The sequence below is a fragment of the Panthera tigris genome, chromosome A2 (genome assembly GCF_018350195.1).
Source record: "Panthera tigris isolate Pti1 chromosome A2, P.tigris_Pti1_mat1.1, whole genome shotgun sequence".
Classification (NCBI taxonomy): Eukaryota; Metazoa; Chordata; class Mammalia; order Carnivora; family Felidae; genus Panthera; species Panthera tigris.
In genome coordinates, this window is record NC_056661.1 from 129,468,226 (window position 1) to 129,489,233 (window position 21,008).

General features: G+C 40.8%; 1 protein-coding gene across 1 annotated transcript in view; it reads right to left on the bottom strand.

Moving 5' to 3' along the window:
• Nucleotides 1–21,008, bottom strand: part of DOCK4 (dedicator of cytokinesis 4) — a 428,942-nt gene that overhangs the window by 141,737 nt on the left and 266,197 nt on the right. Inside the window, exons 14-16 of the mRNA XM_042970201.1 lie at nt 19,962–20,086; nt 18,977–19,139; nt 13,354–13,460 (exon numbers count right to left, since the gene is read on the bottom strand). Of these exons, the coding sequence (XP_042826135.1) occupies nt 13,354–13,460; nt 18,977–19,139; nt 19,962–20,086 (395 nt within the window). The remainder of the gene's footprint in view (nt 1–13,353; nt 13,461–18,976; nt 19,140–19,961; nt 20,087–21,008) is intronic.

Here is a 21,008-nt window from a genome sequence, read left to right on the forward strand (position 1 = left end):
TTTACTACAGATGTTGAACCTGAATCTACCACAACTACAGATTCCACTTCATAGTAAATATAAGGAACAGAATAACATGTTGAACAATACTATAGGGCAGCAACTAGAAGGCAGCAACTTCTGCAGGATGTCTGGCTTTGTCTCTTCAAGTCTGATGTCATAAAAATAGGGATTGTTCTAGACTAACACATAAGCCAAGTGCAACATATGGTCCCAGAATTGGACCAATGTGCTGAAAAGGAATTTTTTTTTTTCAGTTTAGACATTGACTTAAGCTCCAGATCAGATAAAAAAAATCAGTGACTGGAAAACCATTAACTGAAAAAGTAGATTACAAAATATAAATATTATGAAGCAACTAAGATGTCCTTCAGTAGGTGAATGGACAAACTGTGGTACACCCAGACAATGGGATATTATTCAGTGCTAAATAGAAATGAGCTATCAATCCATGGAAAGACATGGAGGAACCTTAAAAGCACATTACCAAGTGAAAGAAGTCAATCTGAGAAGGTTACATGCTGTATGATTCGAAATATATGACATTCTGGAAAAGGCACAACTATGCAGACAGTCAAAAGATCAGTGGTTTCCAGAGGCTGCTGGAGCAGGGATGAGTAGGCAGAGCACAGAGGAGTTGTAGGGTAGTATAATATTATTATATTTTTAATTTAATTATTTTTATTTTCATTTTTTGTTTGAGAGACAGAATCATAAGCAGACTCCATGTTCAGCATGGAGTCCAATGTGAGGCTTGATCCCACAACCCTGGGATCATGACCTAAGCCAAAATCAATAGTAGGACACACAACTGACTGAGCCACCCAGGCACACCTGGGCAGTATCATATTATAATGGCCATATGGCATTATTTCTTTATCCAAACCTACAGAATGTACTCTAGCAAGGGTGAATCTTCAGGTAAACTACGGAGTTGGGGTGATTATGATATGTCAAAGTAGGTTCACCCTTGGTAAAAAATGTGCTGTTCTGGTGAGTGACTTTGATAATGGGAGAGGTTATTCATGTGTAAATAAGAAATTTACATCCTCCTCACCATTTTATTATAAATGTAAAATTGCCCTATAATGTCATTTAGGTATAAAAATTCATGCAGAAAAATATCTAGAAGGATACACACTAGAGGACTAATAGTTAACATCATCCAGGTAACGAGAGTATAATGTTTATATTTTATTTTGAGTTATCTCTATACTTCTTTGTAATGATGAAAGTGATTTTTGATTACAAATCTGAAAAAAATATTTGAACAGATATAGAACTGGAATAACTTAGGATATTCTGAGTATAAACTTTAAAACTCATAGGAGTTTTATTCCTTAAAATTTCTTTAAACATCTTCAAGGCTAGTGTCCTGGTCACAGGAAGGAGGTTAAGCACAAAATCCTTTGGTATTCTAGAATACTGTGTGTGGTTCATAAAATATTTCTAAATTTTAAAATAATAAATCTTTAAGAAAGACCTAACAAGTTCAGAGAAACAGAATCAGATTACAAGATGTTCTTACTAGCAAACCTGCCCAGTAACAGGAGTACCTATAAACACAATAAACAACCTCTATAATACCCTTCCAATGTTATAACTCCAAATGCTTTCTTTTATTACTGTGAGATATTTCATAGAGACAGCAGAGTGCATGAAACACACATATACAGCTTAGAGAATCATAACAAAGTGAACACTTCAAATGTCTTCGGAAAAAGTGCTTAGGCAAAATAATGTTCTGGAAGCCTAGAATGCCATCCCCTCCCGTCTTATTCTTGGTGTCAGGGCTTGGGACACAGCAAGTCATAGCATGAGTCACAGCGCATCCCACTGCCCCTATTTCCTGCCTGGGTCTGGTCTGTGGGGTCAGGAACATGCTCTGGTCTGCCATCCTTGGCCTGACTTGTGCTCCATCTGTCTAACCACCACTTCCTACTGTGACTAAAGTCTCGTGCAAACTCAGCGGACATACTGTCCAGCTATTTCTAGGCCTCCCCCTCAGGAGCTAGAGCCGGCCCTAGTCTGCCAAGCTAGGAATTCTGCCCCTATAGATAAAGCTCTTATCCCCCCACCCATCGAATGATTGCCTAGCTTGTGAACACTTCTGGCACTGTCTTAGAATTCCTGCTTGATGCGCTCATCTAGCTCCGCCGGTAGTCATGGACTGACCACTTCTGTGATTGATGATACAACGACAGTGTCATGTGCTTAGGGAGCACTGTGAATACAAGACTTGACTGCCTTCTCCTGGGCCAATCATTGTGGCTGGATCAGTGTCGCTAGCCCTGGTTCACTTCACTTCTCCCCCCAGCATTGGGGGGTCAAGACCTCAGCAGGTGTGTCTGAGGTGTGACACCTGACAGTTTTTATAGCTAAACTCCATCACGCTCAGTCAAGTACAAATACAAGAATTAACACAAATACTAGGACACAAAAGTTATTTCAAGACCTTCTGCTAAAAATGCCAGGCATGTGTGCGTGCGTGCGTGTGTGTGTGGTAGGGGAAGGGGAGGTGGAGTAATTCAGTAAAGTAAAGCAGAGAATCACTCTTTGGTCTCTATGAACCTTTTGATGATAACATTTGCCAGGGGTTCAACACCGATTTTTTTTTGTCCAGTAGGAGTCAAAGGAGATAATGCTAGGTATGGGGTTAGAGTTGGAGGTTTTAATCTATTCCTGAAGAACTTAAGTGGCCTTGAGAAATTGCACAGAACAATTTCAGAGCAAATCTTTTGTTGTTCTCTGAGGTTCTCAGCATGCGTCCTTAACACATCATACAAACACTGGAGATTTCAAAAGCCATCCCAGAAATTACCATTTACGAGGGTTTACCACATATCAGGCACCGCAAAGCACTTTAATGCATTTTCTTATTCTTGTAACAAACTCATGAGGCAGGACACTGTAACCTGAGAAGCTTTGTGATTTGCCCAAAGTCACATCATCAGAACCACAATTTCTGTTCATAACTACTATAGAACACTGCCTCCTTCAGATGGTGTTTTAACCAAGTCTTGAACTTTGCTATAATGAAGTACACATTGATTTATAGGTAACATACTGAATGGTGGGTAAGGCTAGGGAAGACCAAAAATTTCACTTAAAAAAAAAAAAGGTGTATTTGTGGGAGATACTCTGGGAGGCAGCTTCGAGTCGTCTGTGCCGCTGAAATGGTTTCATGTCATATAAAACTATGAGGCCAAGAGTGAGATGACTAGGCTCTGTTCTGAAACCACATGGAGCATGTAGGATCACTTGACCTGGACGCAGTGGGGGGCGAGGCCAGCCAGGAGCAGGTAAGGCATGACACAAGAGCTTGGGAATACAACATGTGAGTGAGAGATCATCTTTTCGTTTACTTGATGAAACAGAATCTACTGAAGAGAAACTGAATTGAGAAGCAGTGAATAGAAACGGGGTTCTAGAAGGTGGGCCTAGGGTAGGGACAGGTGTCAACCTTTAGAGCTGAAGCCATAAAGGTTGTCCAGCCTTTCATAAGGAAATGCACAGTTCATTAGCAAAAGCCAGGTAGTGATGAAGAATAAGCAGTAAGTTCCTTGGGCCTTCTACAGCCAGTGGGGAGAAGTATCTGTGCTGGGAGGGCAATTCCAAGCCAGGGTATGGAATGGAGAAAACAAATGGGTATGAACAATCCCCCTCCCCCACCTCCCCTAAGAGTCAATTAGCTCACAGAAATGAAGCTGTATGGTGTGGCACTGCCCGTGTGTTAATTGGAAATACTGGTACAAGAGCCATGGTTGGGTGTTGGAATGCTCTTGAGTCTGAGGCTGACCACCAGAAAGCTGTAGCTTCCCACCAAGCTGTACCACATGTATTGAAAAGTGGTTTTGTCACCATGGTACAATCAGGTTATATGTCTACACTAGATGAGTGGTGAAATATGAATCGCTCGCATTCTGGGGACGCTCGCGCAACAACTGTTTTGGTTTGGGCACAAGGACAACTTTTTTCTATAAATCCTATGCAGGCATGGAACAAGGCAATGAGGACATGAGAATAATAAGACCCTGTTGTCCCTGTTCCCTTGTGACAGACACAGCTAATGTATTACCTGTGTTACGGATATATGATGATAGACGAGGGGACAATTAACTGAGCCACTCTTTCTGGGAGAAATGAGGCAACATGACCACGGCCTCTTGAGGCTGCTGCTGGATTACAGGAACAAAACAATGTCATTGTCACAGTAAAGGACAATTCTCTGTGTTTGCTTCGATAGGCTGGGATCTGTGCGACTCATCTCAAAATGGCATGAAGTTAATTTATTACAAATTAGACAGGAAGAAGTAAGAACCAGCCCTCTGCTTGACTACACTTGAGATTAAAATCAGACCTGACAGGACAAATGTGCTCAGATTCTCCCAGAAGAACTAAAAGCAGGTTCTGGGAAGCAGTCGTGGTCTCAATCTGCTTTAAGATGACACAGCTTGGCTCACAGACTATTCCTCGGGCCAGGGCTGAAGCCAGTTGATAGAGCAATGAATGGTGCATTGTGCCAGAGACTATTTGTTTGACCCACCATTTTAGCTGTGTGAAAGAGAGCTGCCCTGGTCAGTCCTGAGCAGTGTTCCAGAAACGGGGTATCTGCAATAATATAAGCTATGTGATGGAGCGATGAACATATCTATAATTTATGCAGAAATAAACACATACTGAAATCCAGAGTGCATTAGTCAACTTAAGGGTCTGTAATCTACAGAAAGTAAAGAATTAAATTTAAAAAATACAGTGAGTTAGACAATCCAGTTGGCACTATATATTTTACCCGTTAATCATAACCAGATTTAAATAGTTGTGGCAGCAAAATACCTTCTTTTAGGGACTCTTTCAGTATAATTAGCCATCCTGAAGGATATTATTAAAAATTGATTAAATTCCTATTTGCCAGTCCTTTAATTTGGTATTAAGAATGTACCAAAGAAATAAACAAAGTCCCTGTCCTTCAGGGAATTATGCATCTGGCCTCTGCACCATCCCATGACAAAGTTGTGACAAGGGCCACTGGGTTCCAGCCCTGCTGGGGAAGGGAAATCAGGCCTCATGGAAGAGGGGCTGTTTGACTTCAGTCAAACAGAATCAGAGGCTCGCCAAGCAAATGAGGGAGTGACATTTTATGTAGAAGAAATGGTAGATATAAAGGCACCGGGAGAATAAAAGCACATACATGAGACTATGGAGCCATGGCAATTAAGTGCAACAGCACAAAGGTTAACTTAGTTTCAATAAATATGCTAAGGTTATGTAAGATGTTAAATAAGGAGAAGCTAGGTGAAGGGTATATGGGAATTTTCAGTACTATTTTTTGCAATTCTTCTGTGAGTCTAAAATGTCTTATAAACAACCTTTTCTTTTTTTTATGGCACAAGTATATTGTGACAACTATATGCACTTTAGTAAGGCTGCAGCATGGGAATTTTCAATGCAAAAAGGCCTCAGGAGGCACCTGAGTGGCTCAGTCAATTAAGTGTTTCACTCTTAGTTTTGGCTCAGGACACAATCTCACAGTTTCATGAGTTCAAGCCCCACGTCGGGCTGTGCACTGGCAGCATGGGGCCTACTTGGGATTCCCTCTCTCTCCCTCTCTCCCCACCCCCCCGCCACACTGTCTCTGTCTCTCTCAAAATAAATAAATAAATAAACTTAAAAACAAAAAGCCTCAGAACTGCCTTAAACCTCTCAATTAGGAAAATCCCAAGGTGATTCCAATACTTACCTCTGGTTTCAATTCCCTAGATTAAGTACAGCCAAAGAGGTAGAGCTGAGAAGTTCTGCAACCGTCTATTTATATATGGAGGATGTATGTGAAAAGCCAAGGAAAACTGTGGGTTTCTGTCCATAGCCGGCAATAAGTGGGGGCAGGAGGAAAGCTCAGTTTGGGACCTGCTGAGTTTGAGGTGTCCCTGGTGAAGCCAGATGTAGATGGTTAGTAGGCTGGTAAAAGCTGTGGGCTGGAAATCCAGTGTGGCTCCTATCAGCAGAGACGTGGTGAGCTAACCCATGGAATAGCCTGAGACGGTTTTAGATTATAGAAATCACACACGTTGGCCAAGGATGAAAGCTGTGATAACACCCACACGTAAAGGGTGGATAAAGAGAGACAGGTCCTCAAAGGAGAAGAAGGATGGAGCTCAGGAGAACATTGTAAAGCAGACCAAGGAATGTGGGTTTTTAGGAAGGGTAATCAATAGTGTTACATGTTACAAGGAAGTAAGGAAAGATTCTGAAAGCGGCCAGTGGCTTTAGCCACTGTGGGAAGAATGAAGATATGCTGGTATAATCTGTTAGAATGAAGGGGCTTTCTGGACGTCACATTAATAACCTTCAGTGTTAAGACCAAGTCCACCTATTAAGTGACCTTAGCCTTCTTTTCCTTTTTCTGTTCAGCATGGCATGCTTTTATGCTAAACTTATCAGTTTACTTTTAATTTTTTGAATTTTACAGGTGTTGCATTTTAAATTTCTCTCACAGTGAGTGGTAAAACAAGAGTTATGTGACCCAGGATGGGCACTAGTGACTTCGAGGGAGAAACTTCATTTGAGCTGTGGGGACAGAAGCAGCGTGAGGAACAAATGGAATGCAGGAAGGTGGAGACAGTGAAGGAAGACTGGCCTTTCATGCACACAGACCATGGTGGGAAGGGAAGGAGGACTGTGTGGCTATTTAAAAAGTCTTGTTTTTGTTTTTAAGAAATAGGCTTGAGCAGGTTTATTAATCTGAGAGAATACTGCCAGAAGAAAGGAAGCAGACACAGTTGCAGGAGGAAGAGGGGACATTGGGAGGAGCAGAGTCTCCAGGGAGTCAGGAGGGAGGAAGATCCTGAAGGAAGCAGGTGGAAGAATGACCCTTGGAGAGAAGGAGCCTTGTCCCGTCATCTGAGACAGGATGCAGGAGGGAAGGGAAGGAGGCAGATAAGCCTGCAGGTGGTAAAGGAGACAGCACAGGAAGTGAGGCAAGATCCTGTCCGACAGCTTCTGTCTTCTCTGCTAAGTAGAGGGAAGTGCTGTGACAGGCAGAATGGTGCAGTCTTGCCAACAGCTCTCATGGGGGCTGATCTGGAAGAATTCACGGTGAATTGGGAACAGCCACCCTTTCTAAGCTGTGTTCCCACTGTCAGAGCTTCTCATGTCTCTCTCTGCCTTGACTACGATGGTTTCATCAACAAAGAAGTTTTAAATTTTATACAGTCAAACTGACAAGTTTTTTTCTGTACTTGATTTCTAACCTGTGAGCCATTATTAGAAAAGCCCTGCTTACCTGAATATTATAAAATGTTCAGTCATATTTTTAAGGCTTTTGTAATTTTTTTTTTTTTACCTTTAATCTGAAACTTGTTTTGTTAGAAGAAGCAAGGTAGCTCTTTTGCTCCAATACCCATCGTGGTCATCTCATCACTACTTATTAAATGGGCTATTTTTTTTATTCAATGATTTGAAATCTCCTCCTCCTCCTATCTTTTCTACTTTTTCTAAAATAGTAAATTCAAGACTGCAATTATCAGCATGCTGTGTGTCCTCCTGCCATGGGAGAAGGATAAGCATTATGCTCATAATATGGTTTTACAATCATAAACTCCAAGTGGCCTCAGGCTGAAAGTGAACTTGCTGGCTCATTACTATGAAAAAGAAAACCATGGCATCAACTAGACTAAAAACAAAAGTTGTTAGAGTTGGCAAGTATCCCACACCTCTTCAAATAAGCAACATTGAATAACCCTAATCATAAGACAACATAGCTACTTATGGTTCTTCTATGGAACTAATGCTTCCTGATGGGTCTACTCAAAGTAGGTCTGCCCAAAATTAGACAACTTACAGACATCATCCTGGGCCTCCTTTGTGGTCAAGGAAGATCACTGGGAACACCTGTCTTTTAAATTGCTCAAGCTCAAATAAATGAATTTTCCTATGCCTTATGGATCGGAATTCTAAACATGCCCATGAAAATTTGTATAAGGGCTTGAGCAGATTCAAAGCTCTACTACTGAGAAAAGTTTTGCCCTTGCCAGCAGGCCCATGACAGGCAACTGGTATCAGAAAAAAAGTGGTTCTCTGTCTGGAAGTCGGTACCAGTTGAGCTCCTCAATGCTTCTGCGGAGAAGCAAGCTCCACTCCCTGTCCACCTGGCATTTTAGGTGTAATGATGTCTCTAAAAATCAACTATGAATCTTGGTATTATTCATACTCATTTAGAGGAGTCAACCTGGACTTGACTGGACACTTAGCACCTGCCCCAAAACACTGTCTTACCTGTAGGTGTGAAAGCCCATACTTGATATGCCATATGAAAGTGATCCATTCTTCTATATATTATTAGGAAGCTGGAAGCTCAGTTTTAATGACCTTAGCCCTGCCTTTTCTGGGTCAAGATTTAATGTTACACAGAGGCAGTATCACAAACACTCATACAAAGTACCATTATGCTTTTTGGAAAACTGTAGCTAAAGACATCGCCTGTCATATATCTTACATAAAGCACCTCTCACCTAATGGTGAGATAAACAGATCATTTTAGTTCTAGTACATTGAACTCTATTTGTCTTACTGACTTCTAAATGGAAGGAAAATTTCCAAACTCTTTCTATGAAGCCAGCATCACCGTGATTCCAAAACCAGACCAAGACGCCACTAAAAAGGAGAACTATAGACCAATTTCCCTGGTGAACATGAATGCAAAAATTCTCAACAAGATATTAGCCAACCAGATCCAACAATACATTAAAAAAATTATTCACCATGACCAAGTGGGATTTATACCTGGGATTCAGGGCTGGTTCAATATCCCCAAAACAATCAATGTGATTTATCACATCAATTAAAGAAAGGACAAGAATCATACGATCCTCTCAACAGATGCAGAGAAAGCTTTTGACAAAATACTGCATCATTTCTTGATAAAAACCCTCAAGAAAGTAGGGACAGAAGGATCATACCTCGAGATCATAAAAGCCATATATAAAAGACCCAACGCTAACATCATCCTCAATGGGGACAAACTGAAAGCTTTCCCCTTAAGGTCAGGAACATGACAGGGATGTGCACTCTCACCACTGTTATTCAATACAGTATTGGAAGGCTTAGCCTCAGCAATCAGAAAACACAGAGAAATAAAAGGCATCCAAATCGGCCAGAAGGAGGTCAAACTTTCACTCTTCACAGATTACATGATACTGTATATGGAAAATCCAAAAGATTCCACCAAAAAACTGCTAGAACTGATCCGTGAATTCAACAAATTTGCAGGATATAAAATCAATGCACGGAAATCAGTTGCATTCCTATACACCAATAATGAAGACAATAGAAAGAGAAATGAAGGAATCGATCCCATTTACAATTGCACCACAAAAAACATAAAATAACTAGGAATAAATCTAACCAAAGAGGTGAAAAATCTATACACTCTAAACTATAGAAAACTTATGAAAGAAATCGAAGAAGACACAAAAAAAAATGGAAAAATATTCCCTGCTCCTGGATAGGAAGAAGAAATATTGTTAAAATGTCGATACTACCCAAAGCAATCTACATATTCAATGCAATCCCTATCAAAATAACACCAGCATTCTTCACAGAGCTAGAACAAATAATCCTAAAATTTGTATGGAACCAGAAAAGACCCCAAATAGCCAAGACAATCTTGAAAAAGAAAACCAAAGCAGGAGGCATCACAATCCCGGACTTCAAGCTATACTAGAAAGCTGTAATCATCAAGACAGCATGGTACTGGCACAAGAACAGACACTCAGTTCAATGGAACAGAATAGAGAACCCAGAAATGGTCCCACAAACGTATGACCAACTCATCTTTGACAAAGCAGGAAAAAATATCCAATGGAATAAAGACAGTCTCTTCAGCAAGTGGTGCTGGGAAAACTGGACAGCGACATGCAGAAGAATGAACATGGACCACTTTCTTACACCATACACAAAAATAAACTCAAAATGGATGAAAGACCTAAATGTAAGACAGGACGCCATCAAAATCCTCGAGGAGAAAGCAGGCAAAAACCTCTTTGATCTTGCCCGCAGCAACTTCTTACTCAACACATCTCCAGAAGCAAGGGAAACAAAAGCAAAAATGAACTACTGGGACCTCATCAAAATAAAAAGCTTCTGCACAGAGAAGGAAACAATCAGCAAAACTAAAAGGCAACGGACAGAATGGGAGAAGATATTTGCAAACAACACGTCAGATAAAGGGTTCATATCTATCAACACCCAAAAAACAAAAAATCCAGTGAAGAAATGGGCAAAAGACATGAATAGACACTTCTCCAAAGAAGACATCCAGATGGCCAACTGACACATAAAAAAATGCTCCACATCACTCATCATCAGGGAAATACAAATCAAAACCACAATGAGATACCACCTCACACCTGTCAGAATGACTAACACTAGCAACTCAGGCAACAACAGATGTTGGCAAGGATACGGAAAAAGAGGATCTCTTTTGCACTGCTGGTGGGAATGCAAACTTGTGAAGCCACTCTGGAAAACAGTCTGGAGGTCCCTCAAAAAGTTAAAAATAGAACTACCCTACGACCCAGCAATTGTACTACTAGGTATTTTTCTAAGGGATACAGGTATGCTGTTTCGAAGGGACACATGCACCCCAATGTTTATAGCAGCACTATCAACAATAGCCAAAGTATGGAAAGAGCCCAAATGTGCATTGATGGATGAATGGATACAGAAGATGCGGCATATACATATACATATATACATATATACATATATATATATATATATATATATATATATATATATATACACACACACACACACATACATTTACATACACACACACACTGGAGTATTACTTGGCAATGAAAAAGAATGAAATCTTGCCATTTGCAACTACGTGGATGGAACTGGAGGGTATTATGCTAAGTGAAATTAGTCAGAGAAAGACAAAAATCATATGACTTCCCTCATACGAGGACTTTAAGAGACAAAACAGATGAACATAAGGGAAGGGAAATAAAAATAATATAAAAACAGGGAGGGGGACAAAACAGAAGAGACTCATAAATATGGAGAACAAACTGAGGGCTACTGGAGGGGTTGTGGGAGGTGGGATGGGCTAAATGGGTAAGGGGCACTAAGGAATCTACTCCTGAAATCTTCGTAGCACTATATACTAATTTGGATGTAAATTTAAAAGAATAAATTAAAAGGTATTCAATTAAAAAAATAAAAATAAAAAATAAAAAAAAATAAAATATTTTGTCTTTGGGGGCACCTGGATGGCTCAGTCAGTTAAGTGTATGACTTTGGCTCAGGTCATGATTTCACCGTTTCTGAGTTCGAGCCCTGCATCAGGCTCTGTGCTGACAGCTTAGAGCCTGGAGCCTGTTGCAGATTCTGTGTCTCCCTCTCTGTGCCCTTTGCCCACTCACACTCTGTCTCTGTCTCTGTCTCTCTCTCTCTCAAAAGGAAATAAACATTAAAAAAGTTTAAAATATTTTGTCTCAGTATTGTATTTTACTTTTTTAATTTTTAAGTTTATTTATTTTGAGAGAGAGAGAGCAAGCAGGGGAAGGACAGAGAGAGGGAGAGAGAGAGAATCCCAAGCAGGCTCCTACACTGCCAGCATGGAGATCTAGGGGGGCTCAAACTCACAAACCCTGAGATCATGACCCGAGCCGAAATCAAGAGCCAGACTCTTAACCGACTGAGCCACCCAGTGCCCCATCTTTGTATTTAACACTGTAAGCTTCTTTAAGTCACTTTTCGAAGTAGAGGGAATAGAAGGGACAGAAACACAAGGGACTTTAACTATTTTGTTAGCCGCTATATTTCCAGTACCTAGAATAGTGACTGACTTGTAGTTGTGGTCAGTAAATTCATTGAACAAATAACTAGAAAATGAATGATTAACGAAATATGCACATACACATGCATGCACATACCAGGGGAGGCTGCCAGGTTGTTGTGCATCATCCCTCATTTTATTAGCAATAATCCCAACGTGAAGAAAGTTTTTGTTTGTACTCCTTAATTCATTCAATAAATCTTTGTTGCACATCTACCATGTGCCAGAACCCCTGTGACCCAAGTTGTCATTCTTGAGGGACTCATAAATCTATTGGAGTAAACTGAGGGAGCATCAGACAATTATGGGACAATATTATGAGTACAATGGTAAGAGATGTGTGCAGAAACCCTGAGAACTCAGAGGAGGGAAGTTGACCAGCTAGAAACACAGGGAGTAGGGGCAGAGAGTAAGGACCATTCTTCTGATAAAGGTTGTGGTCAAAGTGAGCATCCAAGGATGAGCAGGAGTTAACCACAGGGAGAGGGAGAGGAAGAGAAGACTCCAGGAGTGCCATTGGCAGAGGCAAAGCAGAGAGAACCGACATCTAGTGGGGGAAGGAACTAGAAGGAGCTGGATGTGGCCATGGCATCAAATCCAGGAATGTTGAGAGGTGAAGCAGCAGGGGGTTGGGAAGCCTTGCACAATTCTGAGAAGCCTATGATTTATTTTCTATGAAGTCAGGAGTTTTTCAGGGGGGTTAAATTGGGAAGTGGCCTGGTCAGATGCACACCTTAGATAGGTCACCCTGATGGGATGAAACCTGGAGACAAGACGCAGGTGGGCAGAACCAGTTAGCCCAGGTATTAACTGATTAGTCTGGAAAGTCATGTGATCACAGAGACAGAGAAAGGCAAAGGAGAAATATTTTGGAGAAAACTGTATCTTTTAATTCTTTGTTTTATAGTTACTAGTATTTCTATTCTATACTTCTTCATTAATAGTATTTTTGGATAGCTTCTAAGGAGCTCTTGTTTTGTGAATTTTCTTTTTATTGCCTACTGCTGTATACTTTGTTCCCAAAGCTTTTATGACAATTCTTGACGCACAGAATAGAAAGTAACAACCGCTAAAGTTGTTATGACAAAGAACTGCCGATTCTCTACTTGCTTGGTGAGAGCAGAGGATAAGAAACACGTAATGATGACTCTGCTAAATTCACTCCTGAGGGTATATAGATCTAGATCCGAAAGCAGGTATGCAATGGAAAATTTTAAAACCTTATTTGTAAGGTTATTTAATCCTCTCAGGGCAACAGAAAGGACTTTAATGTCAACACATAGGGTTACCCACATATGTACACCTAAATTAAAAAAGATATAAATCATCTTTAAAAGAGGTTTTAGGATCACATAGAATACAGAGACAATGCCTTAAAAAAGATACGCTCCTTGCTAGCAATCTTCCAAAAGAGTATTCTTTTCAGTCATTTTTTTCTCTTTTCCAGAGTGGTAATAAGATAATGAATTAATAATTCAGGCCCATCGTCAACATCTGACTGGCATTACCTTATGCACGATGAGCTCATGAGTGCCATCTGGAAGAGTCCTACCATCTTCCTGCATCAGGGGGACGAAGGAGAAACCAAACAATTTCTTCTCTCCTTTCTCCTTTGCTGTGAGGAAAAAAAAAGAATTATTTGCTTCTTTAAGCGCCTATTTACAGACCTGTGTTCGGATTCACAGATTGCCAACAAGTGTGATCATCCAGAAATACAATCCACATTCAGCAGCTCCCTATACACAACAGTAAACAGCTTTTCTTAGGAGACCTCTATCTACAGTAGCCACCTTCCAACCCATATTCCTGCCCCATAATCTCCAAACTATGCTGCTTGACTAATTTTCTTCATGGGACTCACTCTCTGAAATTATGTTTTAAAAAAATTTCTGGATTGCCTATTTTTTCTCATCACATCCTCCCCTCTGTCTCCAGCACTGAGGGAAGGATCCTTCTATTTTATTTTATTCTGAGCTTGGTATCTCAACAAGTACCAAGAACATGGTAGATTCTCAGTACGTATATGTTAAATAAATGAAGAAGCGAGCGAATGAATGTGAAGCTCAATGTTTTGCTTACTACTTGGGCAAAGGTAGTTTCTAAGCTCTGCCTTGGTCTATAAAAGAACCTTCCCTATGTCCACCTGTGTGAAGACAGCCCTATGGAAGCTACCTCCTTGGGATCTTGGACGTGCTGGAAAACAAAATGAACTACAATCTATAGTTTAAGAAGAGCTTATTGCAGGAGTATTCTGGAAGATGGAAATGAGGCAATGAGGTTTTCAGATGCCCAATGAAGAATTACAATGGCTGGAAAGGTCAAGTATCATTGGCAATTATTTGTAGAGAAGGAAACTGAGGGAAAATGAGATCACATGATGTTGGGTAACCTGCTCTACATCTTGAGTACCATTCCAATTTTTTCCAACAAGCTTCCATTTCTCCAAAAATGGATAAAACATTAAAAGAAACTGGTTGGTTCAACTGGACTGTCTCCTTGTATTTGGATGTGTAGGGAGGAGTTCCAGGGCCTTGCAGCCTATCGGGGGCTGGATGGTTATTCTTTCCCACTCATGTGTGCAAGTGGAGAGTTATACTTGATGGAAGAGTCCAGCTTTGGAATGAGGATTAGAGCTAGAGGAGTGAGATATGGTGACCCTGAAGTTCAGACAAGAGGCTTTAGTAATACATCATTTCCTCATGATTGCTTCTGGCATTCAGCCACAGGGGAGTGGGGCACCACACAGAGAATAGTAATTTTGCCTCTCCAGTTTTGGCCTCTAGCATGGGGGCCCCCCTGAAAATGTGATTATAGCAAAGGATTTTCTTTTAAAGTTATTAATTTCAACCCCATAAAGAAACTGGGAAAATATCAATGTTTTTAAAAGTGAAATGAAAAGCACAGTGAAGATCTCTAGGATGAGATTTCTACATCAATGAGAAAGCTGGCTATGTAACTCATGATTTAGGGGAGAACACATACTGAGAAGTAATTTCCTAAATTTATGTCACTATCTTTTTGGTGTGGTTTTTGGTATTCAATTTGGAAGGCTAAAAAGATTCTGTGAATGAATAAAATTAGCAAAGGTTAAGAAACACAGCAATAGTTTCCCCAAATATGCCTTGTTATAAAAAAAAAAAAAAAAGCTAAATAGCAAAGTTTGAAGTACATGGTCTTCTGTCCCAAGTTACTAGTTCAGCATTAATAAATTGAATGGATTATTAGGCACAATATGATCCCCTTTCACTAATGAGGACCCTAAGTTTATCAATTCTACCTCCTAATTTTGCCAATTCATTTTTTCTAATACCCCAACTCCAACAATTGTGCCCAGGGACCTCAGATTTACTGACCCCCTCTCCGCGCCCATCAGCTCTCACTTCCCATTTCTACACCCCACCCTTCTGATCACTTAGGATCCCCTCAACCAGCTACTCCTCCACACTTCCCATTATAATGTTGTGGGTCGAAACCCAACTTGCACTTACACCTATGCCAGACCGATCTCACTTAAATTAATGCACATTAACTGCAGATGGACACTTAGCTGGGAAAACCTTCCACATATTTCTACCCAATTCACTTTTTCACTTTTCTAGATGGTGATTTCATCCATCCTCTTCCCTTTTCAAGCCTCCCATACCTCAGCCCTTCCCTCACTCTGAGCGGATGCAGAGAGGACTCCCACATGTTCCACTGAGGAATGCACCTGCTTCGGCTCTCCGGCACCATGCCTCCATCGTCCACTCAACCCAGAGCGCTGGACCCCATGCTCCCTTTATGCAAGGGAACTCCTCCTACACTTGTCCCATCTCTCTTCTACATCATCAGTTTTCCATCTCTTCCAGATCATTTCCACCAAATATGCTTTAGAACTCTATCTTAAAAAAAGAAAACAACAACAACCCTCCTGTGACCCCAGTTGCATTATAGTTACTATGTTACTATCTCATATCTCTGCTCTCTTGAATTCTTTCTAGCAAAGCTTCTGAAAAGATTTGTCTGTACTTACTGCCTGCCCTTCCTTTCCTCTATCTCAATCTTGGACTCACTCCTGCCAGACTTTCATCACCACAAATCCACTAAAACCACTTGTCAGATTCAATGACTTCCATGATGCCAAACGGGGTGGTAATTCCTCTGTCCTCAACTTAATTATCATTGGCACCTGACATATCAGATCAATTCCCCTCTTGAAAATCTTTCTTCAATTAACTTCCTGGATTCTATTTCTGGATTCTCCTTCTACCTCACTGGCTACTCCCTCTTAATTTCCTTAATGGCTTCTTCTCATTCTCTCAAGATCTAAATGTGAAAGTACCCCAGAAATCCACCCTTGAACTTGCCTCTGCTATCTAAATTTACTCTTTAGGAATCCAATTGCATCCAGTCTCATGGCTCTGAAAATCATGGGCATTGGTGATATGCTGGAGCTGGCCTGTACTGGCTCACAGGAGATGACAGTGTGCATCTATCCTCAACTCCAAGTTCAGTGATGGTCATGTTGGTAGCTTGAATTTAGCCATGGTGGGAGCATTTACTTGATGGAAATCAGCAAATACTATAATTCAGGGCTCTCCTCTCCCCCAGGCCAAGTGCTGGTTATTAAGTATTTACAGCACAACAATGGGCCCTGTGTTGTCCTCAAGTTTGTCTCCAGCTTGGACCTCATTCAACTGTCTATCTGACATCTTTAATGTCTAAAAGACTTCTCAGATTTAATATGTAATATTTGGGTTTTGCTCTCCAAAAAGATTCTTCCTGTTGCCTTCCCCCACTTCATTAAATGATCACTGCATTCTTAGGCCAAAATCTTCAGGGTCATCCTTGACTTTTCCCCTTCCTTCACATCTAGTCTATCAATAAATCTGCAAAAAAGAACTGGCCTACTACCGTCCTAATGCAAACCACTTTAACCTCTTACTTGGGGGACTGCAAAAGCCTCCTACATGGTTTTCTATTCCCACCTACAACCTCTCATCTCAAAGCAGCCAGGCTTCTCCTTAATCTAAATCCTCTAATGGCTCTCCTCCCTGCAAACAAAGTCCCAAGTCTTCCCCATGACTTAGAAGACAATATGGGATCTGGCTCCCCTGCTCTGTCTCTGGCCTCATCTCCAAACTCTCCCAGCTGCTCATTCTGGCCTCCTTGCTATTCCTTGAAAATGCCAAGCAGGTTTCAACCTTAAGCGTTTTGTATTCACTGTTCTCTCTGCCTGTAATATTCTTTCCCCAGATACCCAAGGGCTCATGCCTTTATTTCTTTTAGGTTGCTGCTGATACATCTCCTTATTAGAGAGCTCCTTTCTGATCAGCCTTTGTAAAATAACAATACAGCATCATCACTTTCCAGCACCTAAATCCAATATAATCTTCTTTACTGCACTTATCACTACCTGGTATAGTATGTATTTATTTGCTCAGATATTGTCTGTCTCCCCTTTTTAGCACAAAAGCTCTATGAGAGGAGGTATTCTGCTATGTTCACTCATGTATCTCCAATGCCCAGTAACGTGCCTGACACATAGTAGGTGTTCAGTAAACATGCATGTCATGATAAAAAATACTTTTTAAATAAATACATGTATACAGAGAAATATCTGGAAGCTCATGTGATAAAATGATTGCCTGATTATTCATAGTTGATGGGATTATGGGGATTTTTCTTCTTCATGCTTGTGCCATTTCTTCTGAATTTTAACAATCAATATTTAAAAAAAAAACACTGAACAATGTTTGAAGTACAAGGACAAGAGGACAGATGTAATACGTTTTACTGAAAATAGCCTTTATTTCATTTTCCAAGTTCTCTGTCTAAATTTCTCCAAATGCTTTCTCCCTTTTTTCTCAGTTCACCTTCACTTTCCTCTATCGTTTTCTTACCTTAAAGCTCAAAGCTCATATGAGGCTCAACTGAGAACTGGTAACAGGGATTGGGGAAGGAATGCTATGGCACCATTCCAAGTGCTTTATGCTTTCCCCCTCCAAGTCCTTTCCATGACACTCCTCTGGGAATTTAGAAGAATGTTAAGACCTTGCTAGTCAACTCCCTACATTCTAAAACGTCCACAAAAGCAAAACTACTGGACCTTCCTGAGCCAATTCCAAAAACATGCCATCATCCCTGCAGTGGACAGTCCTTCTCTTCTCTCTGAATCCTGGTGCACTACACAGCGCTCAGGTGAAGTCACCGCTCAACTATTGGCAATGCCCCCATTCATTCCAGATTAAAGAGGAGTCTGCTGCTTCTCCAATAATGTGACTCTTTTGTACCTACCATGTATTATACTGTTCCTGAACCAAGATTCACCAGAACCTTCTCCAGTCACAAGGTACACTTCTGGTAGTGTCTAAGACACATTTCAGGGACACAGGGATACCAAAAGATCCCTGGACTGGGGACTGGAGCGGGCCAGGAGTAGGGGCTTGAGAGGAGAATTAAAATAGAGATGTCAAGAAATGACAATTTTAGGGATAGCAATGTTCACATGGGCAAAAACTATAACATCTCTACATCTTGGGTTTTTTAAATTTGTAAAATGAAGGGATTACTTCATGTCATCTCTAAGGCCTATTCGGACTGACATTACTAGCCTGTCATTAGAATACTGTCTGAGACTGCACTGTGAGGCAGGTATATGCAAATCAGATATATATCTGAGCCAATCAGAGGCTTTCCTAGGCACTTTACAGGCCTAGAAAACTCCTCCTGGGTTCCCCGGAGGTGTCTGAGAGCTGGATGAGCTCTCTGCTGGAGAAGCAGCAGGTGGGTCAGGACTGCCCCAAACACCGTAAGCCAGACGCGTTTTTAATGCGTGTCTCCCCTTTCTAATCTTTCTAGACTATGAAAGTGATCAACTCATTTTTATGAAAATGAACAACTTAAGAAGAACCCTGTAGACTTCCACAGGTATTTTTTCCTTCCTTGTCCTTCCTGTGTGTTTCCACAGACGTTACTGGTTCTTTGAGAAGAAGTGAGCCCACTCACCTTTCAGGACTCCACTCCCCTTCATTTCTCCCTCTCCAGGGTCTCTGGTTTGTCATACTTTCTGCAGAGTAGCCCACGTGGTCACTATAGCTCAGTAAGAACACTACCCCCACACAAGAGAGCCAGCCCCAAGAAAACACTTACTGGAACAATGCCGAAATTCAAAGCGGATGTGTGCGCCCCTGAATTTATCCACAGGAATAGGAAGTTTCAGCAGTTCGGACCACCTGGGACTGTTGTTATGATAAAGCACAAAGGAGTGGTACTCACTAGCTGGCGGCTCTCCAGAGCCGAAGGAGATAAAATCCTAACAAAGGAAACATGCAGGTTAAAGACAGCTTCAATGAAAGATTATTTGAAAAACAGCAGAGCAATTGCTTTGCTCTATCTGCCTGCTCCCCAAACAGCATTTCATGTGGGCCCTCCCTGGGCCCTCGCTGTTCTACACTTGCATCTGTTAGCAGGTGTGTCCACTTAATCCCCGTGCACATCTCCCAGGGCCTCTGGAGCCAGGGATGGACCTCTGTGACAAGTGCAAGATGGGCAATTGCACGCCCCATTTGGAGTTCAACTATGCGGCAAAGTCCTCAGCCTGCTGCAGTCACAAGCCTGTTCGGTGCCTCCCTGAGAAATGCACACGGCCTCCCTGAGGCTCACGCGAAACACTCCTTCCATTAAGGACCTGCTCCTATCACCCCAATCATCAACAGCACCCCATTCCTCAAGCCCTGTCTTGACCAAAATGAAAACAGACAGAATTCAATGTGGTAGTTTTTATTTTTTTTAACCAGTCGCCCAAGACAAAGTGTTCATCTCCAAAAGTATGACAGATGAAAGGGGAAGAGTGGGGTGATACTAAAAATGCAACATTTAAGGAATAGCTGCTCTGAGGAAATTACTGCCATGATTCCTTAAACAATCAAACTGTAAAAGCCTCTCTGTTCTTCTGCTGTCTCTTCTGGAAGGTATTTCAGTGATTTAATAAAAAAGGGAAGAAAACTACCCTGGGGCGGAGAAGAAACATAAGGTGGAAAAGACTGTAAATCAGAAGTTAACCAATCACATTAAAGATGAACCCCGAACAATGATGTGGAATTGTTTTACCAGAAAGTACCCACTATCCACGTACCTTTAAGATCTGGCCACTACTCTCCACAATGAACATAGTGACTTCCACATTTCTGGCCACGCTCTTCCCTCCTTTTTCAAATTCACCCCTTTCTATAGTGATGTACAAATCATTCCTCATTTCACCTAGTAGGAAAATTAAAACCATGTTTTTAGAGATAAATGTTTCTGTGAGTGAGTGTATGTGTGTGTGTATGTATAAATATATACATATTATATACATACACATACATACATATTTTATATATACATTATATATATATATATATCTTGTAAGTATAATAAAGTACTCTATCAAGAAAAACTTTAGTTCATAAAATGAACTGCTATAACATACATATAAAAGTAAAATATATTATATTTACACTTTTATAAAAGGGCCTCCACCTTCATTGCTAATACCCAATAAAAGTAAAGGCCAGCCTCTGCCGGTCTGAAGTTGCGACACTGAAAATGTACATTTAGGAGGTGAATACAGGGACGAAGAATGAAGGTGTTGTCAAGTCTCACCATTTTTCAATATTTCCCTCATTTCATTTATGAGGTGTGATTACAAAATGACAGCCTAGCAGGGTGGCTCAAAGAAGCCAGACTCCATACTTTATAGACACAACACTTAGAGTAGAAGAAAGACCCACATGGAATAAAATGACAGGACTGCAAAGGGTAGAGTTACAATTTAAATCTTTTTCTAAATTCACAGACAAAATGATCTCACTGCTGGAAGAATCCAGGTTAGGCTTTATGAACACAGATGTAGAATAATTCAGTTATGCAAGACAAAGTTGGCTTACTGTTCCTTACCATCAAGCTATAACACAAATAAGATCCGAACTGCCATATTCTATGAACACATACACCAATTTTTTTTTCTCAATTGGTTATTTATAAAACTTACTGCCACAAGAAAAAAGAAATTTGATGCCAATGACCAAACTTAGGCAAACACGCTGACAGCATGCTTTTACCTTTCCTATGAGAATTAGATGATGGGTAAACAGTGAGTGAGAAAGAAGTAAACACAATGTTACCAGAAAGTTTTTGAAGA